The 23,613-nt window shown below is 33.6% G+C and overlaps 1 protein-coding gene across 1 annotated transcript; it reads right to left on the bottom strand.

Annotated features, from left to right (window-relative positions):
- Positions 1–1,830: 1,830 nt before the first annotated feature.
- SULT1E1 (sulfotransferase family 1E member 1) lies at positions 1,831–21,359 on the bottom strand. Its single transcript, XM_003809013.5, has 8 exons — positions 21,263–21,359; positions 18,718–18,871; positions 16,524–16,649; positions 15,438–15,535; positions 10,663–10,789; positions 8,927–9,021; positions 5,383–5,563; positions 1,831–3,337 (listed from the first exon to the last, which is right to left on the bottom strand). The coding sequence occupies exons 2-8, from the start codon at positions 18,860–18,862 to the stop codon at positions 3,225–3,227; spliced, it is 885 nt and encodes a 294-aa protein (XP_003809061.1). The 5' UTR covers positions 18,863–18,871; positions 21,263–21,359; the 3' UTR covers positions 1,831–3,224.
- Positions 21,360–23,613: the final 2,254 nt, after the last annotated feature.

Here is a 23,613-nt window from a genome sequence, read left to right as displayed (position 1 = left end):
TAGTTATATACAAAAGGGGAATTACCTGGCCGAGGTAGGGTTTCTCCACTCCAAAGTTACTCTTCCCCTCATACTGTACTCCTTGCCCTTTATAAGAAAGTCCCGATATGGATCTCACACTTAAGGAATGGCATGGGGAACTATACATAAGTAGGTGAAATTCTTCTGTATGGTATATTTATTTACCACATTTAATTATTTAATCATTTATTTATATCAACACGGATGCTTGTTTATTTTATGCTGTCAGGCATAGTCTCATACTACTTCATTTATTCGTTGCTCAAGTTGAATTCTTAGGTATTTTAACCATATGAATGAACTTTATGGGATGGCTCCAATTATGAGCAATTACCACACCCATAAGTGCTAACTGAGTACTTCCTAGTGTTGACAGAATGTCTATTTTCTGTCACTATAACAGAACAACATAAACTGGGATTTACAAAATCCAGAAGTTTGTTTGGCTCAGTTTGGGAAACTGAAAAGTCCAAGAGCATGCCATTGGCATCTGGTGAGGGCCTTTTTGCTGCAACATAACATAAAAGGCATCATACGTGAGACAGTAAGAGCCAGAGAGGACTCACTTTTGTAATAAAGTCTCTCTGGCAATAATGAACCCACTCCTGGGATAGTGACACCAATCCATTCATGAGTGCAGAGCTCTCATTAATCAATTAATCCATTTATGAGGGCAGATTAATTGAGTTTTCAATACATAAACTTTTGGGGAACACATTCAAATGATAACACATGGTATTAATCAGTCAGTCCATAAACCTTTAAAAAGTATTTCTGTGAATTTATCTGGGCCTGAAGGCATTGTTCTAGAGATATAATTATTAGGAAATATTAAGCAATGAGGTAAAAAATTCTGTAGCTTTCTTGGAAGCACAGAACCAAAGCTACATTGGCCACCCCTATGTATTTTACCACATGATGCCGTCCAAGGTTTTCATTGTCTCCAGTCCATATGGACTGTAAGCCCAGCTCCAGGAAGATGCCAATAATCTAAAGGTGTTGAGGTTTCTACGTGAAATTGAAGCTAGATCCCAGCCGTATTACTTCTCCAAAGAAGATACAGAAGTTTCTGGGCAAGCTTTGGAAAGATATAGTTGGTCCAAATTTTATTCAGGCTAAACTGGAATGTGTTGTTCCACCAAGGACTGATGTCAGGAAGATACGTAGGTTTATTATTGCTTACTTACGTCAATTATAATGTGGGCAACATCACTATGAATCTTACAAAATGCATGCTAAAAAAGTTATTGGACATTATAATGTCAAATTTTAAAAATTATGACTAAATGGGCACATAAAAAATGTATAACAATTGTTTTCAGGGATTGATTCTGATTCCTCCGGTAAACACTGTCCTCAACAATATCTTAATATTTTCCAAGACTCTCCAATTTTTGTATAATTAATAACTATATTAAACATTAAAAAAAAGCTTTGATTCTTAAAAACTATAACTATTGAATAGGGTGCTCAGAAATCCATGGACTTGTCTCCAAAAAGTAAGAAAATAAATCATCTGGATTTCTCCCCAGATTTGGCCTTTTAGTCTATTGTAGTCTAGATAAGCATTCTACTGAAGACCCTAGGTAAATATGTAATGATCTTGTGTCTCCTCTGTGTTAGTGAAAGTAAGCATTGACTAAACATAGTACAGAAAAAGAATACAATTTTAAAAATAGAAGATGTTTTAAATAAAAAACAATAAAAATTTTAATTCTTTTTTCTTCTGTTTTTGTTATATTTTACTGCCAAATATCTTATTCTTTAAAACTTATTTTACAATATTTACATTTGTTGGATTGCATATAGGACAGAAGGAACCCTAAAGCATAAATATTTCAAACTAGCTGAAGATAAATAACACTCATTGGAATTATTTTTGGATGTTTGGAAATCTGTTGTGTTATGTTGAAAAATTGAAGTTAGACTAAGGTAAATTTAAAATTAACTCATTTTGTTGAAAGTAAAAGAAAATGGGCCAGGCGCGGTGGCTCATGCCTGTAATCCCAGCACTTTGGGAGGCTGAGGCGGGTGGATCACGAGGTCAGGAGATCAAGACCATCCTGGCTAACACTGTGAAACCCCGTCTCTACTAAAAATACAAAAAATTAGCCGGGCGTGGTGGCGGCCGCCTGTAGTCCCAGCTACTTGGAAGGCTGAGGCAGGAGAATGGCGTGAACCCAGGAGGTGGAGCTTGCGGTGAGCATGAGCAGAGATCACGCCACTGCACTGCAGCCTGGGAGACAGAGTGAGACTCCTTCTCAAAAAAAAGAAAATAAAAGAAAATAAGAAAGGAAATCATAGCTATAGTTATGCCCCCTATTTATATATTATTTCATTCTTTCTTCTAGAGTCTTCAAAGTTCATGCACCATTTTTATTATATACTAATGTCCTACTAAATGGAAAATCAATCACAAAAATAATTTGAAATGCTTGTTTATTTTTAATACAACTCTAACAAGATGAATAATCTGTGTTACTACATCATTCCCATAGGTTATAGTTGTGCATGATATTTATAAAAAATAGAAAAGAAGAAGAGGAAGCAAAAGAAAAAGAAAACAAAATTTAAGAGATGATAGTAGGAAAAAAAAGTTTCTTATTTCTCATATGTATGTACAGCTCAATAAACATGTTGCCTGGGCCAGGCATGGAGGCTCAAGCCTGTAATCCCAGTATTTTGGGAGGCTGGTGTGGGAAGATCACTTGAGCTCAAGGGTTTCAGACCAGCCTGGACCCTATAGCAAGCCCCTGTCTATACAAAAAATAGAAATAAAATTAGTTGAGCATGGTGGTGTGTGCCTGTTGTTGCAGCTACTTGGGAAGCTTGAGCCCAGGAATTCAAGACCAGCCTGGAAAATATAATAAGACCTCATCTCTACAAAAAAACATTAAAAAAATTAGCCAAGCATGGTTGCACATGTCTGTAGTCCTAGCTACTTGGGAGGCTGAGATGGGAGGATCAATTGAGTCAAGGAGGTCAAGGCTGCAATCAGCCATGATTGTGCCACTGTCCTCCAGCCTAGGCAACAGAGTGAGACTCTGTCTCAAAAAAAAAAAAAAATGTTAAACAAAAATTTAAAAAGAAAATGTCAACATAATCCATGATTATGTCTTTTCTAGCAATCTAAAATAAGAAAAAGTGGAGAATGATGAAAAGAAATCTTTAATATCAGATATGTTAAGTAAAGAAAGACCTTCTTAGATCTCAGTTCGAAACTTCAGTGTAGATTCCTTCATTTGCTGCTCATAATGTTTATCAAATTTTTCATTCAGGGCTACTGTAAAGTGATTTTTCCAGTCTCCTGTAATTCCTGCAACAAAAAAGAAAGCTCAATAAATATTAAGTCTTCCAAAAAGAATCATTAGGTTTGCTAATTTCATCACTTTCATTAACACCTAATCAAATATTATACTTGTAATTCTCAATTTTAGGAATCAAATGTATACCATTAATGATATACTTTTTTGGGCTTACAAAGATGGATTTGTCCTAATTGGTTTAAAAAAACAACAAATTTAATTCTCTGATTCTTTCTTCTTATGCCATTTACTTTATTTTTCTTCTGAAGTTTCATCTCAGTTGTTGGGGCTCCCAGGATAAGATCCATGTTTTACCCACTCTCAAGGTGTTAAATATCATCTTAATGCTGATAGCACTAAAACCCAGACTTATGCTTTATATACAACTGCCTACATGATTTTGCCACCTGAAAAATGTCCAAATTTTCCAAATACAATTAGTTCAAAAATAAATTCATTTTATTCCTTAGCATATTGTGTTTTCTCCATTTACATTTTAATGACCTGTGTAGAGTCAACACCAGGTATCTACACATAAGCTTGGACGTTATTCTCTTAACCACAACATCTAATTCATTATATTCAGGCTCTGTTTATATCTACTGCCTCTTAAACACTTCTGCTACTGCCAGCCGGAGAGTGTTTCTCATCTGGGTAATTATAATAGTCCAGCAGGCTTTTCTTGTTTTGCTTTTTAACATACTTCCAACATTCACCTTGCAGAAGGAATTCATCTTTTTTTCTTTTTGAGACACAGTCTCGCTCTGTCACCCAGGCTGGAATGCAGTGCAGCTATCTCTGCTCACTGCAAGCTCCACCTCCCAGGTTCACACCATTCTCCTGCCTCAGCCTCCCGAGTAGCTGGGACTACAGGCGCCCGCCACCACGCCTGGCTAATTTTTTGTATTTTCAGTAGAGACAGGGTTTCACCGTGTTAGCCAGGATGGTCTCGATCTCCTGACCTCATGATCCGCCCGTCTCGGCCTCCCAAAGTGCTGGGATTACAGGTGTGAGCCACCGCGCCTGGCCCACCTTCTTTTTTAAACTATTCAAGAGTTCACTTGCCCTCTTGCTCAAGGAGCTCTAAACTTTTCCACTGAAATAACCCAAAAACCAGAAGACAGAACATGTGTATCCTAAAAAAATCAGATAGGTTCTGAGGGTACAGCAGCAAGTCACCGTTTGCAAGTAAGACAACTGTTTTAAGTCCTCTGTAACATTTATATGTAGAATTTTGAAAAAGGAAACATATAATCAAAAGAGTACATAATTAAAATATAGTTTGAGAACTGAATCTCTTTTCAGTGGATCCCTGTTCTGTTTTGTTTTTTTCCCCAGTGGCAGGTTTGTTATTTTACAAATTCCCTGACTCTCACTGACAGTATGGTTCAAAGAGCAAGATTTGATTCTATTCTGTTTGTTTCTGCTTCCTCATATATAAATAGACTGGTGTCCCAGTGCTCTGAATATCTGAATATCTTACATGCCTTTAAATTTGTTAACTGGCTATATCTCATCAGGCTATGTCTCCCCCCAAATAGAATTTTTTTCTCCTTATATGTTGATATTTTTTGCTAAACAGAGCTATATTTGAATTTCTATTTTTTGCCACTTACCCTTGACAGGTGTTTGCCACTTGTTAAAAAAAAAGTTGACAAACTATTCTAAACTTATTTCTTCAACTCAAAAAGAGAGAGGAATAAAATCTTTCTGCGGAATTTCTGGTTAGAACTTAAAGGAACTATATGATACATGTTGTAACACTGAGGCACATAGGCTTGGTAAATTACAGCTAGTAGGGTGTGATATTATTTCCAATGCTGAGATTGACGTGTCTGCTAGTTATTTTAACATAATATGATGCATATACTAAATAATCAACAGGTAATTGCAATGTAATAGAAGTGTAACTTAAAGAGTGTATTCAAATATGAAAGACTGCTGAAGAAAACTTAAGCTGGGTTCATAGGCATTAAAATACCTCACTAGATTTTTGCCTATAACCATGTCACCTTGTGACTTCCTCTAGTATCGAGGCAAACCACATTTTTCTCACCCTTTCTCATGAAGGGCGACAATTTCTGGTTCATAATTTCATCTGGCAGTGTTGTGTAATTTGTGGATGGATTGTTCTTCATCTCTTGGAATGAAGTATGATGTATAATCCTGTCCACAAGCTCCTCTGATGGCTTCCTCTCCAGGAAATGTATCAATTTTATCACCTCTTTTCTGATATCCTAGGGAGAGAAAATGTTTTGAGAACTAAATTGCTAAAACTGAATAAATCACTATATAAATGAAAGAGAAAAAATAAACCTTTCTCTTTTCTCCTACTGATATTAGAATTAGATTTCTAATGAGAAAAAAACACTTTTGGGGGAATTTTATAAAAGCTGTTTTAAGTATAATTTTCCTCATCCATAAAATGCTTATAAAAGATACTTTAAGATTATTCAAAAAACTAAATGAGATGTTTGTGAATGCTTATTGTAGTCCTTGATGCATAATCACACTTAATAGATGTTATCTATGAAAACAAACATCATACTCAAAACCTAAAGTCCCCTGTGAAAAATCAAGTTTGGGGGATAAAGATATACAGGCAATTTTCATTTTTCTCCTAATTTATTGGTGTAATTAGTGAGAAACAAAGAAACAAGAAAGATTAAGAAAAGGTGTAAAAAGTCAAATACTCACAATGCAACATCAGTTGTCTGTACACCATAGCTACAAACATCCCCATATCTGTGCCACTCCTATAATATACACCATTATTCAGCTATATCTCTCAGTGCAACTATTTGCAATATTAACCGCAATGTGTATTCAAGTGCACATTTCTCTCTATGCCAATCAAATGCTGTTTCTAAATTCTCTGCTCAATAAATTGTAGTTTGCCTTTTCGATTTCAGCTTATTTATCAACTTATTTAGGATAATATCCTTGGCTATTCTAATTTTGGGTAGATGACCCTGTTTTGCTCCCATAATTGTTTAAATAAATCTAATTTACCACATGTGTATTTTTGTAATGTTTTATTTACTTGTCTATCTTACTCAAAAGAGAAGTGGGGATAGTTAATAAGTACAAAAATAGAGCTAGATAGAATGATTTAGTATTTGATAGCATATCATGGTGACTATAGTCGACAATAATTTATTGTACATTTTAAAATAATTAAAAACTATCATTGGAATGTTTGTAACATGAAGAAATGATAAATGCTTTAGGTGATGAATACCTCATTTACCTTGATGTGATTATTACGCATGGTGGCCTATATAAAAATATGTCATGTACCCCATAAATATATACACCTACTATGTACCCATAAAAATTAAAAATTGAAGTTAAAAAAAGATGATGCTTCAAGACACAAGAAAAAAGATTATATGTATATATGGGTGCAAAATAGCCACCTCACATGTATGTGTATATATATATAATATATACACAAAATCTTATTTTATATATACAGATATATGTGTATATATATAGTGATAATGTCTTGATTTCTTTCTACTGGATACATTGTAGAAACAAATAAAAATTAATTTGTACATTCTTAGCCTTATTAATTCAAATATAGAGGAAACCTAAACATGGCTATTATTGACCAAAATCGGGAGTAAGTAGACATGGACAATTTGAAATGGAGGAAGAGAGTTGGAGTAACTATTTAATTTTGTTTGTGTGTATTTCAAATTCACTGTCATTAATAGTTTAATTACAGAACACAGTATTGGATAATATAATAAACTGTAGATCATGACTGCTTTTCTTATTCAAATTTGATCTAGTGTTAAATTCTATAAATACATAATTTAATTTATAAAATATTATTTATGATTTTATTTTAAATAAATGCTCACCAAAAACAACTCTAAAATTACTGAAATACCATAAAGGATTTTAAAGGTTATTCAAATATATTAATAAGACATGGATATCAATTGCTTTTTTGGTGATAGTAAAGGATAAGAAAATAGAGAAAATTTCTCACCTCTTAATAAAGAAACTCATTATGTTTTCTATGTTTTAAAAATTATGAGATATACGTATATATCTCATTTAAAGAGGAAAACTATATACAGCACCTATTACCTACTACTTAACTTATGAAATAGAACATTCACAGTTTTCTTAGTTTTCTTTTTTCTTTTGAGTTCCCTTCACCTCTACTCCCATCCCACATAAACAAAACAATCAAAAAAAAAAAAAAGAAAGAAAAGAAAAGGAAAAAAACTGCTAATTTCAAATTATTATCTTCTCTACTTTATAGTTTTCAAACTTAGGTATGAATCTCTAGACAACATATAGTTTGATTTTACCTAACTGATGTGTATTTTTAGTATACTTCCTTTCATTATAATATAATATCTAATTGTAATACAATAAAATACATTATATATGGATTCTTTGGTATATATATCTGGGTTGTTTTCAATTTTTGCAGTTATTAAGAATGCTACTATGAAAATTATTGAATATCTAACCTAATGTACACAAGTCAGAGTTTTTCTAGAGTATATGTCTAAGAGTAGAATTTCAGGGTCTTAAACTATGTGCATGTTTGCCTTTGCTAGCTAATGACAAGTTGTTTCCAGTGTTTGTATCTTTCTACACTACAATCAACAGTGTGTTACTTTTCACTGATTCACATTCTAATATTTGTTATTGTCAGATATTTAAATTGTTATCAGCGTAGTGGGTGTAAAACAGGTATCTCATAGTGATTTTTATTTTGAATTACACTAACAATAAAGCTGAAGAAAAATTAGATTATGAGAAAATTTTAAGGCCATAAAAAATTTGTGTATTGATATTTTAGCATTCTCTTTACACTCTTCTTCTGGAAGTTTGAGTTGATATATGTGAGACATTATCACTGTATCTTATATACCAAGAACATTTTTATTTTTTAAATGCTAATACTTAGTAAGAACCATTACTTTTCATCAAATTGCCTATTTATCTCACTGTGCTACATTCTATAGAATTTCCTTAGCTCCATCTTTTACTTCAATAATTCACTATGTAGCCATGTCTAATCTATTATTGAACCCATCTCTTAATTTTTCATATTTTTTAGTTATTTTTAGAAATTGTATTTGGCTATTTTTTTTCAAATCTGCTCTGTCAATTTTAATAGTTTTTGTTTCTTTGTAATTTTTAAAATTTCATCTTGTATTTATTTAAACATATTAAGCATGGTTATTTTATAGGACCTATCTAACAATTGCAACATCTCTACATTTGCAGACCAGTTAATTGCTTGCCCATGTTGATTCCTTGTGTGTGAATGTGTGTGTGTGTGTGCCTGTGTGTGTGTGTTATTGATTCATGAAGTCAAGTTCTTTCAAATGTTTTCTTTGAAATTTTTGAGACTTGTGGTTTAAAATGTATTTATTTTCAGAATATTTTTATTTGCTAGCTTCAAATCTATGCTAAAGTATCTGTATTATTTTGGTCCTTTCCTTTTAAAAATTTACGAGATGGCTGTCATCATTTATTTAAAGGAATATTTTTGTATCCAGAGTATTTTCAAATGCTAACATCTTAGAAATTACCAAGTTGCTTATGTGTTCCCAGTTCCTCACCTCTTTCAGGTCTTCATAGAAAAGAAATAGTACACGTGGACTCTTTCCCTTTTCCCACCAAGATTTTACATGTTTATACCAGGAACCATAAGGAACTAAAATTAGAGAGAAAAACAGTGTAAAAGTGGTATCATCTCTAAAACTGCTCAAAAACTAGTGTTCAAGCAACAATAACAACAAATAAATATAAATAGATGATCATGAAATTAGAATAGATCAGCTGTATATCTTAAGCAAAGTTCTCTGCAGCAAGAGAGGCAAAGTATGTTAAATAATCTATGTATGTAAAAATAGTATGAACTTTATCATATAATGTAGTTTATGACAGAAAAACAGGGAAAGTTCTCTCATCAATTTTATTTAAAGCTTATGAGAAAATTGTTGAAACTGGCGTGTGTGTGTGTGTGTGTGTGTGTGTAGAATCAAATTGTTAGTGAAGGGAGTTGACTTAGTGAAACTATCAGTGGTCTGATAGTCATAAGAATATAGTTCTGGTCTCAAATTTACCATTTACAAACTAGGTTTGGCAACTAAAACTAGTAACTATATGAGTATTTATTACACTATTAGTTTGCATGGGAAGGAATGTTCTCGTAGGTACCCTTAGTGTCATTCTCACTCCAGGAAATTAGATTTTAGAAATGATGTAATATAACCAAATGCTGTCTCTTCCTTTTTCTTTCTCTTGCCTCACTCATAGTAAAAATGTTTCATAAAATATAAAGCTGACAAAATAATATAATGTTGTGTGAGTCAAAAGGTTCTGCTTTGCCTGAAGTCATTGTATGCCTCCTCTGTTCTTTGACTCCATTAGGGAATTTTTCTTTACAGAAAATGTTCTACAGTGAAATTTATAGTGATCTTATTTCTCCCTTTGCAGTGATGCAACATTATATTTCTCTGCCCTGCAGTTGAGGTCTTGACAATCTTAAGACATATGTACTACTCATTATGCTTTAGCAAAAATTTTCCCAAAATGTAGCAACAAACACAAAGCACATATACCTTATTTGTCTTGAGTCAATATTATCATCTGTGGATATGAAAACACATTATTATTTTTCTTTATAATTGTTACTACATGATCAGAATGGCCTTGTTTAGAATACTAGACTATTCTGCACCCTTTCTTCCTCAAATCTAAACACTTTAGTAAAAGTGTTTAATAAAAACGAAAAATTTTCCAGAATATCTGCTCAAGTAACTCTTAACAAATTTGAGAAACCTGGTTAAAATATTCAGATTGCACTCTGGGTAGAATGAGGAAGAGTTTTGTAGATAGTCAAACTTCTTTGTAAATTCCATATTCATATAGAACCTGGCAATTTTATTGGAAATAAGTGAACATTCTCTCTTCTCTAATCTCTCCCCCACCCATTGTTCAATAGAGTTGTAATAATAGGGTGTAAAACATTTGTTTCTACTAAAAAGAGACAAGGCAGAAAATCAGACACTGAGTCTCAATCTTGGAGAATAAAATTGCTACCCCCAGCTCCCAAACATAATTCTATATATTTATTTTTAGGTGTTGGACCAGAGTGCTCAGATTCTGCAATTTGCCTTCTACATCTGGACACAGTATGCTTGCTCTAAACCTCCAGGCGCCTTTAGATTTCTGTGTTTTAACTATGAATCAGGGAAGAAAACATACCAGAACAGATAAAAACTTTTACTTGGAGATGGCATTTGTCTTATAAAACCTTGAAAAAAATTCAGTGTAAAGAAGCTGTTCCTACCCTGTCCTTGCATGAATTTCTCCACAAACTCTGGAAAGGATCCAGGATTTGGATGACCAGCCACCATTAGAAAGAAATAATAAAAGGAAACAGCCACATCCTTTGCATTCCGGCAAAGATAGATTATCTAAGAGGATGAAATTGTATATTAAACCACTTAACATTTTTTTCAAACAGTCTCATCAAGATTTTTTTAAAAAGGATTTACATTTTCAAATATAAACATAATACACATTAATTTTACAAAATGCATAAAACATGTACAATTATTTATAAAGACATCTTCAATAACCTGAGGTGACAGTGGTTTTTGTAGTGTTGTTCTCTTTGTTCTCACTACAAACAGAACAACATTATTATGCCATTTTCACACATAATACCTCATTTGAGTGTTGTAAATTTTATCAATATAAATTAAGTCAGTTACATTATTTATTATTCTCAATGTATAAGTGAAGAGATTAAGCTGAAATTTAGTGATAATATAGCATTGAGAGTAAATCAATGAGAGTAAACCATTTGGTATATCATTCAGTCAACTATACAGTGCTCTGGTCTTTATACTACACCATCACTCCACATAATTAAAAAAAAATAGTTCTGAGGTCTCTTCACTTTCAATATTACAGGAAAAAAACATTTTTATGAGGTGAAAATATAACCTCTGCCAACACCTTGTTAGTTTCCATTTTACATGCAGAAGAAATACCAATGAATTAGTTTTCAGAAAACTGTGGTTTTAGTTTCTAGTTTTGGCAGTAAGAAAAAACAGTACAGTAATTTTTGACCTAAATGTTTTCTTTACTAAACAAATGATTTGTGTTAGATCATCTGTGGCCTACTCTAGGTCTGATACTCAATGTTACACGAAAAGATCTGTGAAAGTAAAGTCCAGTATCCTCATGGGCTTCTACTTAGGCCCTCAGGCACCTAAGCAATGTCATGAAAGGATGCTGTTGAGTATCCACTGTTTATGAAATACGACTAAACTAAAGCTACTAAATTGTCTTACTGATGACATTTTCTAACAATGTTGTAGAAATCTAGCTTATTCTTAGATGTATAGCTCTCATTTTATAGCCCTCTTGTAAAAGCCTCTAAAAACTGCAGAATAAAAGTGAACATTTTTCATATAAAATCCATCATTAGCCATATTGAACTTTTCCAATCTTACTTATAACCCTTCCTATTTCTTTTCATCTATTAGCTGAATGGAACCCTTTGCCACTGTATGCATTAATTTACTTCAGAATTTTCACCCCTTGTCTTCTTTGTTCTAGTCTGTCTTTCTTGAATGTTTTCTGTTTCTCAAAATGCTATCTGTATTTTATAGCTTGCCTTCTGGTCCTCCATGAGGGTTTTTATTTTCCCAGATAGAAAAAAAGAGTGATCTCTCTTTCCCTAAACTTCTATTAGTTTATATTCTTTATTTTGGCAGATCTTATTCAATATCCCAAACTTTTTACTGTACATGCTCATTTTTTTGTCCTCAAGGGAAATCTAGCTCTTTCCTGAAGATATGACTTGCACTGCATCTCTCTTGAGTCAAAGTTACCAGTTTCCCAATGATTCACTTGTGATTGTAATCTGTCTTAAAAATTCTGCACTTTAAAGACCCCTATTCTTTTTGTTGCCATTGCTTTTGGTGTTTTAGACATGAAATCCTTGCAAAGCCAAAATTGACAAATGAGATCTAATTAAACTAAAGAGCTTCTGCACAGCAAAAGAAACTACCATCAGAGTGAAAAGGCAACCTACAGAATGGGAGAAAATTTTTGCAATCTACTCATCTGACAAAGGTCTAATATCCAGAATATACAAAAAACTCAAACAAATTTACAAGAAAAAAACAAACAACCCCATCAAAAAGTGGGTGAAGGATATGAACAGACACTTCTCAAGAGAAGACATTTATGCAGCCAACAGACACATGAAAAAATGCTCAGCATCACTGGCCATCAGAGAAATGCAAATCAAAACCATAATGAGATACTGTCTCACACCAGTTAGAATGGCGATCATTAAAAAGTCAGGAAACAACAGGTGCTGGAGAGGATGTGGAGAAATAGGAACACTTTTACACTGTTGATGGGACTGTAAACTAGTTCAACCATTGTGGAAGTCAGTGTGGCGATCCCTCAGGGATCTAGAACTAGAAATACCATTTGACCCAGCCATCCCATTACTGGGTATATACCCAAAGGATTATAAATCATGCTACTATAAAGACACATGAACACGTATGTTTATTGTGGCACTATTCACAATAGCAAAGACTTGGAACCAACCCAAATATCCAACAATGATAGACTGGATTAAGAAAATGTGGCACATATACAGCATGGAATACTATGCAGCCATAAAAAAGAATGAGTTCATGTCCTTTGTAGGGACATGGATGAAACTGGAAACCATCATTCTCGGCAAACTATCTCAAGAACAAAAAACCAAACACCTCATGTTCTCACTCATAGGTGGAAAGTGAACAATGAGAACACCTGGACACAAGAAGGGGAACATCACACACTGGGGCCTGTTGTGGGGTGGGGAGAGTGGGGAGGGACAGCATTAGAAGATATATCTAATGTAAATGACAAGTTAATGGGTGCAGGGTACCAACATGGCACATGTATACATATGTAACAAACCTGCACATTGTGCACATGTACCCTAAAACTTGAAGTATAATTTTAAAAAGACCCCTATTCTATTCCTATGATACTTAACTAACTAATCTATACCTCTCCTATCTGATGCTATTTCTAAGCTTGTGGCCATTCCCTTGCTTTAACTGAAGATTTGAACACCTGCCTCATGGTTTCACTCTCCATTCAAATTCTTTTATCATTCTGTGTAATTTTATTGTTGGTGTGTGTGATCTACTTGATTCTCTAAGTTCATGTAGTCATTGATCATTACTTCTAGGTTACTTCAGACTTTTGTAAGCACTTTTGTAACCAAATACTGAATCTTGCCTTCACCATAAAGGTTTCACTTTTGAAGAATTATCCTGAGCCATAATCTTTTCTTCCAAAAAATCCCGCTTCTTCCTTCTTCTCCATCAATTATTCCACATACCTCTCCTACAATCAAACCAACGGCTCAAATCCGTTGGCCTCAGTTATTTATATTATCTACTAGCCTGTTACTTTTTGTCACTTTCTTCTCTTTATCACTTACAGTTTCTGCTCCATCATTCCAAATATCCTGTATCTATTTGCATAAAGGATATTTACAAATATCCTGTATCTATTTGTTTTATTTTGTTGTTGTTGTTTCTCTGTAAATCACCCTGGAAATACTCCAAACATGAATCCCTCCAACTATCTCCTAGTCTTTGATAAACTCTGAAAATTAAGCAGCTTTGTGAAGGCTTGGACTATTATAAATGTATGGTACCTGTTTCCATTTGAGAAGTAAGGAGTTAACAGCAAGTCCACCACTATCCTCCAAAGGAAAAAAGTGTCTTGGTCAAATCTCTTAAAAAATAATAATGACACATCTCCTGGAAAGTACATAACTGGCCTTTACTAATGAGACAGCCCTTATGCATGGAATGACTTCAGCAGGACGTATATCGTCTATCTAGGATTGCTAATGATAAAAACAACTAACCTGGCAATCTTTGATTTTTGTCTGTAGATCTCCAGGAAATGTCAAATATGCCATGTAACAGATTACAAAATGGAAATATTTAATGACTGGGATATATCCCCTTTTTGTTAGTGATGACTGCAAATAATACTATAAGATCTTGAAGAACAGCACTGGTGAAAGAAAGGTCTTGAAGAACAGAATTCGTGGTCTCAGACTTCATGTTTTCCCTGTATTTTGAGGTCATGTATAATATTATTTTTAAAGAGCAAAACTGACAGTGTAAACCATCAGCTTAATATGTCTATTACTCCTCATTACCATTAAAATGGCAGAGTCCAAACATCTTAACTTGACTTTCAATATTTCTTATAATCCGTTCCTAGCTAATCTCCCTTTACTTATTTAGCCAATATGTACACTTAATCTTCCAGCCAAGCTGAACTGATTTCAGATGCCCCCTCAGATCATCTCTGAATTGTCATCATGCCTATATATCATTCAAATATCAGCTGAGATGTTGCTCCTGGATGCCTTCCCTACCCCCAGTGTCTGAGTTAGAATTCTCTCTCTTACTTGACCTATGATACTTTTTGTCTTGTCTGTTAACCTGTCCTTTTTCTGAAATGGACTATGTGTCCATGAAGACAAGGCTTGCATGTGTCTTACTCTTATGTCCCTAACACATAATAGGCACTCAATACATAGTTATTATATGACAGTTATCTGACCTATCCTTTTATGGTTCATTTGCATGCCTAAAAGCACCAAGCACAGTATTTTGCAAAGGGAGGATATTCAATACAATTAGTAATAACAACAAATACAAAAGTAGCTAACATTTATTGTTTACAATATGCTAGGAATTAGGTGAAGCACTTTATAAGCATTATCATGTAATCCTTATAACAATTCCATGAAAAAGATGTTATTATTATCTTTCTTCTACAGATGTAAAAACTTAGGGAGTCTAACTGGACTTTTTAGAACCACATTTGGCAAAAGATAGAGTTGGAATTAAAATATAGACTCTCTGACAATATTGACTGTATTTATTCCACATTTGTTAAATGTCTATAGATTCAATGAAAGAATAAATAAACAAGTGTGTATAACTGGTGAGATCATTCTATCATTTCTTGGAATTGGATGAAGTTTTGAGAACACTTGACTCTGGTTACCTTACAATTCTTTTCCCAAAATGAGGCAGGAAGAAGTTCAGGTGGCAAATGAGTCTTCACAATTCTAGGAGAATTCATCTCATCTAATTGTTTTACTCCTGATTTTTAAAAAAGTAAAGGTTAGGCAACTTAAAAAATTGTAACTATTTATGTGGATTTATATAGATATTTGTAAAATAGAAGTAATTCTAAGATTCTATATTGTAATTAGATTGTGTGTAACACAAAGTATAAATTCTTGAGGGAATGGACACCCCATTTTCCATGGTGTAATTATTATGCATTGCATGCCTATATCAAAACATCTCATGTGCCCCATTAATATTTACATCTAATATATATTCACAAAAATTAAAAATTAAAAAAGATTCTATATTGTGTTCATAATAATACTTACTATGAAAGAAAGAAATATAGATAGAGGAAATTACATAGAAAAATATAAAATGAAATAAAATTTCATCACCTGAGAGATATCATTCATATTTTGGCAAGCAACCTTCTATACAAATCTACTTATATTCTCAAATTTACAGCCATCCCAATACCATGCACACAGATGAACGTTTTGATAGCTTCTAACTATATTTTTCTCTCAAAATATTATATTTAAACTGCAATTTCAAGAAACATCCAAAAATGTTAATGATTTTATAGTGTTATTACACAACCTTTAACTATTCTTTTGTCGATTAGCATTTAGGTTGTTTCCAATTTTCCACAATATTAAAAGAATCTGTGGTAAATATACTTTTGCATATATCATTGAAAATTTTATGGGTATTTTTCTCCGTATTTAAAATATCATCACATTTAGCCCACAGAGAAATAAATGTTTACATATTACTAAACTCTGCTGAAGGCATATAAGAATTGTCCTTATTCACTCTATTCCAGACATATGCTGTACACATGCTATACTGCAAAGCCTGTCAAGATTTAAATTTAAATTTAAATTTATATGCTGTCTTATGTAGAAGACCTGATACTAATTGCCATTCTTGCTTATAATCTCATTGCTTGTACCATGTACATACACACCTTAGAATATATGCAAATCGTTTTTAAAATCAACTTGAACGTTACCATTCATGAGGTTTTCTTTTCTGCATTCCAGGAAAGGTATTCGATTAAAAATTACATCTTCTTTGCACTTTTCCACATCACCCTCTTTATAGATCATATACACAATTTCACTAACCCAGGTTGTACCTGTAAAAATTAAATAAACCTGAGTCTCCTGCTAACCCTGTAGAGTTGATGACATTAGTGCTGGATTTATGGATGGAAAAATTGGAAGGTACCAATGCAATACTATTTAAAGGGTGTCTGAATAGCCACAGACTCAGGAAATATTTTCTATAATATTTTATGTTTAGAACACAAAAATAACCTCAAGAGATAAAGATAGATAAATATTATAGTAAAGCACACCTGAGACCTGTGTCCAAATTTGTTCATGATGAATTGTGACATTGTGCAAGCTGCTAACAGTTTTGGACTTTCATTTTTACATCTAAAAAGTAAGAAGACTTGAATAAGCATGCTTCCAATCAAAAATTTTACTGATGGTATATTATGTCTCATGTTGGGTCCTAGGTCAGAAAACTTAGCAAAGGATAAATCTGGTTCCTGTCCTTAGGGAGCTAAAGGCCTTTTGAAGTCAGTGACATTGTTCAATAGCTACAATAAATTTTGTGTTTATTGATACTATTGTATAATATGGCACAGGGATTTAAATAACTGCAAAGAAGAAATCTATAACACAGTGTTCTGCTGCTACTGTTGTTGCTGCTGACATGACATTTTGACAAGAAATGCCTTTGAGAGGATGTGATCCTTCAGCTTAGCCTTAATAATTACTGGCATAAATTCACCACTTGTGGGAGGTAAGAAACAGTTCTACCAGACAGAAGCCCAGTCTCTCTTTTTAATCTAAAGTTGGTACTTAAGAATGGTATAGTGGTTCGGAAAATAATTGGAAATAGACTATAAGACCTAAATCAAAGGGTCTATCCGAAGAGAGGAGTTGGGGCTCAGGCAAGCAGATAACAAGCCTTGTCGTTCATACTAAAGAGTCCAAGTTATTTTTATAAAAATCATGGAAAGGTACTGACATATATTATATTAAGCAGAAGAGCAAGATTATCAGGATTGCGTTTTAGAAGAATTTCTCTAGTGCCAGAATAAACACAGTAGCGGAGGAGGGATCAATAGAAAGGGAGACAAGAGACCTGTTAAGAGGCTGACTGTGAGACCTATCTACCAGACTAAATGACCAAAACGTTTTGACTGATTACAAATGCCAGATGAATAAGCAAGAGGGATTGAATCTAGAATAGCTCACGGGTTTCCTCTTCAGATGACTGGTATTGTGCTGCCATTTATTCCAACAGGGAAGAAAATAAAGAAGCAGATTTAGAGTCAAGATAACTAAGGGCGGCCGGGCGCGGTGGCTCACGCCTGTAATCCCAGCACTTTGGGAGGCCGAGGCGGGTGGATCACGAGGTCAGGAGATCGAGACCATGCTGGCTAACACGGTGAAACACCGTCTCTACTAAAAAATACAAAAAAATTAGCCGGGTGCAGTGGCGGGCGCCTGTAGTCCCAGCTACTCGGAAGGCTGAGGAAGGAGAATGGCAGGAACCCAGGAGGCGGAGTTTGCAGTGAGCAGAGATCGCGCCACTGCACTCCAGCCTGGGAGACAGAGCGAGACTCCGTCTCAAAAAAAAAAAAAAAAAGATAACTAAGGGCATACTTAGTGTGTTTGGCTTTATTTTTAAGTGGTAAATGGAACAACCAGATGAAGAAATATGAATTCGGACTAGTCTAATTTCTAAAAGTCTATAGTTGTAAAACTCCAGAACTATGCTTAAAAATGGAGTTTTGTAGATAGACTTAAAGAGCTGCTGAGCTGAAAGAGAGTTTTAGAGTACCTGTAAAAAGTGGTGGTCATACTCTGTATATACGACAACATTAATGACATAAGGTAAACAGTTGGTAGTTTTAAATTTTCATTATGGGATGAATACAGGTTCATTAGTATATATTATATAAGTTTCTAACTGTGCTCAACAACATCCATTTGTCAATGTGCTATTCAAGTTATAGGTAAAAATTGTGGTCATGTAATAGAGCTACCTTTTCTATGTCCATATCAAAACTACCGCATCTGTTCTTGATATAGAGAATGAGTGTGTACGACATGAACACCTTAATATTTACCATTTACAGTGTGTTTATTATTTTTAGGTGAAAAAAGAACAACAAAGAGATTTACCAGATTTAGGGTAGGTGGCAATTACAAGATCATCTGGTCTTGCCTGGAACGCTTCCACATTATCCCAATATTTGACAAAATCTTTATACATTAGAATCCCATGGACTTCTTCAAACTTTTCATAATAGTCAAGTTCAGAATTCATTGTGGTACACTGAAAAAAAACCTCTGCTTTATACTTTGTATGTACTTAACAATATTTCACCATTAACAACTATGTATATAACGGGACCCTCCTACATACCTAGCACTTCTTAGTTGTTGCACATATGGGGCAAAAACATAGTAAAGTTGCATATCAAATAGTTTTGGTACATAGAGAATTTTTAACCTTATTAGAAAGATGTCTAACAGATAAAAGAATAGGAAAGCACAAGTGATTATGAAGTAAAATGCTTAAAACTAAATAAAAATGTGGATATATTCAATTATATTTATTCTGTGATAAATAAAAACCACAGAACCTTCAATTTCTTTCAAAATTGCTGGGGCATATAAAAAGACAAAGAGGTCCAGAATTACAGTTATTTTAGCAAATTATCCAATTATGTATATGTCAAATAACAATAAAGATCATTACATTTGATTATTATTGCCAGGTATCTAAGTCAGAGATTTTTGATTTCCTGAATATGTAACATTTTTTTAAATAAACCAAATGCTTGGTGAATGTATTTAAAAGAAAAGATGAAATTAATTACACTGTAATGGTTATATCAAAGAAATGGAATCTTGAGAGTATAAAGGATTCCTCTGTGACCTTTAAAATTACTTTTTTCCCCATTCAATCAATAAGGTAGTGGATACTCCCATTGAATGACTTGGCTAAAAATGATAAGGTTAAGCAAGATGGTTATCATTTCCTAATTCATCTCCTGATCCCATGACAATCTATTTCATGTTCAAGGTTACTAACAGAATTTTTAATTAGGCATACTTTCTTTCATTAGCTTTCAAATTCCTTTAGTATCTTGTTTTTTCAACTGCCAAACTTAGCTTATTTCAAGTTTCTGACATAGCTTCCCAACACATTTTGTCTTTCCTGACATTAGCCTTTCTAGATCTTCCTCCTGTTCACATTTGCCCAAAAACCTGCCTGATAAGTTCTTCTACACACATAAATTGCCCCAGCCCTTAGGACAATCTCAACTTTTAAAAAATCTTCCTCTACATCATATCAGATGTAATGTCACCAAAAATATGAGATTTCTATTTCCAAAATGCATATTAGCCTTATCAATAAATCACTTGTTCCCCAAGCCTTCTCCTTAGTCTCAGAAAATAGATCTTTCACTAGAAGAAATGTGTATAAAATGCACCACGATTTGTCCTGCCTATTGGTTTGCTTACTCATGTGAATTACTTTCTTGGTGTTCAGCCAGGTTTGTAAGAATTGGCTTATAGTCAGCTGGGAGTGGTAGATTTATCATTAAGTGGTTGGCTGACTTCCAGCTACTCCTTCATAGTCAATTTTGGTCTGAGAGGCAAAGTAGGTGGCATGTAATAAAATATCTTTTATCATTCTATTCCTTTTGGTAAATTGTCCCATATTACAATGTATGGATTTACTTCCTATGTGATCCCCATTTTCTCAAAAGATCTATTTCAGTTAGAAATTGTCAATTTTGTATTCTGAGTATGTAGGTCAGTTGTTCAGAAATAAACATCAAAAAAGTTGTTAAAATTGTGACTTATAAATTCAATTAAACTCAGAAAGTGTTTTTCCTTCCCTCTCTCCTTCCTCTCTTTCTTCCTTCCTTTCTGCATACTCCCCGCCTGCATCTTCCAACCTGCCTTTTATCCAGCAAATACTCCCTGTGTGAATGCCTACCCTTTTCCTAGGCCCTGTAGTCAGTGCTAGAATACTATGGTGGATATAGATACATAGGATTCTCGTAGTCCCTACTTTCTTAGATTTACCTGTATGAGGGCAAAGTGACTTTTGTACATGTTTCTATCCCAGTCTCCAGCACTATGACACAAAGTAGATGTTCAGAAATACTTGTTAAGTTCAATTATTAGATCAAGAAGCTCTCTAGTTTCTACTAAGTAAGGACTCACAGATTTAAAAGGCAATATATGTCAATGACCTACATATTAATTATTTACCAAGGACTTTGGATTTCTGTCATATTTATCTGAAGTTTCTTACATGAAAGTAATGCCCCTATTTGCAAGACCCCTTATCACAGGAACACAAAACTAAAAGTCAATCTCTATTCTACCTCCTTCTACCCTGCTTGCTTTATTTTCTCATTGGTAAAATGGAGAACATGTCCAGCATTCAGCACTTTTAAGATAGCAATGCTACTGTAATTTTACATTAAAGCAATAAGCAACAAAATACTACATAAATGTAAAATATTATTTTTAACAACAAATTATTTTAAAAGGTTTTAAATGCTTTACATCATTAATTAAAGTATCAATCAAGACTTTGGTCTTTGTATATTTTATTTTTAAGAGCTTTGTAATATATAATTTGCATTCTATATTTTATATATCTAAAATCTAAGTATTGATATTAATAATAAAAAAGTACAACCTGTTTAGTTGATCCTGTGAAAGAAATTGATCTAGTTTAGATCTCTTCAAATACCAAGGCAGATCTTAAGCTGCAAAAAAAGATGAGAACCACTTCTGCATTTGGAATGTTTCTGGTGAGTTTATATCCTGAATGCCAGAGAAGGAGGTGGAGATTAATTTGGGGGCTTGGCTTCATGAAGTCCATGATGCAATAGTTAATGTAGATGTAAATGCATACCTGCAGCTGCAGTAACCACACAGAGTCATGTTCATTCATGGAGATGTAGAAATATCCTGCTGTTATTTTTTAAATTATTTGGCTCATATTCAAATTCCCAAGTCTGCCGTCAGGGGTTGGGGAAGAAGGAGGGAGAAAAGGAAAAGATGAGAAAGAAGAGGCCTGGGAAGAGAGACTGGGAAGGGAGAATCCCTTATTCACTCATTGACAAATAATAGCATGACTATGGTTAACTTTCAAAAGAATAAACTTATTGGAGTGAAGAAAGAGAAGTCAATGAGGAAAGAAATGACAGCAAGGACCCTCAATCAGACCTAGCTCAGTTTACTAAGACCTGCCAAAGAAGTCATTGGGTTGTATCCTAACATGTCAATTGGAAAACACCTATTTAAACTCTTTGCCTTTAACTCTTAAGCAGACCTGAAAATTTTAAAAAGCAGATGACAGCTAAAGAAAGAATGTAAACATCACTCACCTTTCGATTATTATTTTAGAAACCTGACTTCTCTCTGCTCCCAACCACAAAATAGCATACTGTGAATTTTTCAGGTAACGATAGCTACCAACACTTGGAATTTACACAAGAGAATTAGAAAAATAAATGGCCAAGGGTTTGTGGAATCCACAAATGCATTACCTTTCTTTTCATTTTTCTGCACCTACTCTGTCACTTAAGAAAATTATCCTTTGCTCCACCCCATCAACACCTCCAACCCTGTTATTTCTTATTTCTCTATTAATTACTGTTAGATTACATTTCCTTTGAAAGGCTCACTCTTACAAGACTCTATGTTTCTCTTAGTGACTTTTAAACTTTGAACTTTCTCCTAACTAGTATTTATTTTACTGTGTTGTAAATCAATGTTTGCTTGTCCAGAGTACTTTTTAAATTATAAATAACTTGAAAACAGGGTCTTACTCTGTAATTAGCACTTTTTTCTGGCATCTAGTAGTCTAGGCATTGAATATGTATTTACTGAATAAAAGTGGCCGATTTATTCAAGAAATATAAGAAGTTAAGGGGGCCATAGTTGTTATAGAAAGCAATATCTAGCCTTATGCAAAATAAGAGGTGTTAAGTGGTTTCTGAAAAATGGGGCTTTTCATAATAGAAAATCAAGGTAGAAAAGGAGTAACCAGGGACCCAAATTTAGATTTTCATTTTACTTTGTTTTATGCAGTCTGTCATATTATTTGAGTTAAATAAAATATGTGTTAAAAAACACTTAATCATTAAATGTACAAATTTACTCATTCATATGCCTACTATGTACCTTTAAAAATTAAGTATATATATACAAATTTAATGCAGAATATAATTTTTAACCTTGCAACATAGCTTCACTTTATTTTTTTAATGACAAGAATCTATGAAGTTTCCTTTATTGTTTAGCGAAAACATTCTTTAGTTCAAAAAAATCAGAAAATGAGCACAAGCTAATATAAACAGATTTAACCTCAATACATCTGTCTGTTTTTCACTTGTAAACAATTGGTTGCAGGGATGTCACAAATGCTCCTAACTCATGTAATTCTGGCAACCACAGATGTTCAATACACATTTATTCTTAGAAAATCTTTCTAATGTTAAGAATTCACTTACTGATAAAAACAAAATAGGCAAGATGGCCCTGAAACCTCATTCTTCTCCATGAGTAATGGGTACAGACTGAGTTACAAAATGTTTGAGTCAATGTCAAAAAAAAAATGGATCTCAGATAAGGACCAGTTTTTAATGTTTATCTTGACCCTCAGAATTTGGGCAGATATCTTGAAAATATGTACATTTATTAAGTATTATAATAATGTCAAACAAAAAGAATGTGGGCAGATATGCAGACAGACATACTGCTGTTATACTCTGAAACACTGAAAACAAGTGTAAAGCTGGCATTTCTATGTGACAGAGTTCCCAAAACAATTACTGTTGCTTTTTTGTGACTATTGGGCTTTTTCTGTAGCACACACTTTCTCTGGATCAGGATTAAAAGTCCTATAGAGTCTGTTTTATAAATAGCAAGATTTTAATATTAATAATGTGAAAATAAGTTGCATGTTTAACTGAGCCTTTGTCAAAGTTAACCTGTAATCCCCATTACTTGGGAAGCTGAGGCAGGAGAGTCTCTTGAACC

Source organism: Pan paniscus, chromosome 3 (assembly GCF_029289425.2).
Source record: "Pan paniscus chromosome 3, NHGRI_mPanPan1-v2.0_pri, whole genome shotgun sequence".
NCBI lineage: Eukaryota > Metazoa > Chordata > Mammalia > Primates > Hominidae > Pan > Pan paniscus.
The sequence above is the reverse complement of the archived record's forward strand: the minus strand, read 5'-3'. Positions and strand labels throughout refer to the sequence as shown.

Coding starts and splice junctions, on each gene's coding strand:
- SULT1E1 (XM_003809013.5), bottom strand. CDS start 18,862: ATGAATTCTGAACTTGACTATTATGAAAAGTTTGAAGAAGTCCATGGG. Junction 16,650..18,717: donor TGCCACCTACCCTAAATCTG/GTAAATCTCTTT, acceptor TAATTTTTACAG/GTACAACCTGGGTTAGTGAA. Junction 9,022..10,662: donor GAAATTCATGCAAGGACAGG/GTAGGAACAGCT, acceptor CTCTAATTTTAG/TTCCTTATGGTTCCTGGTAT.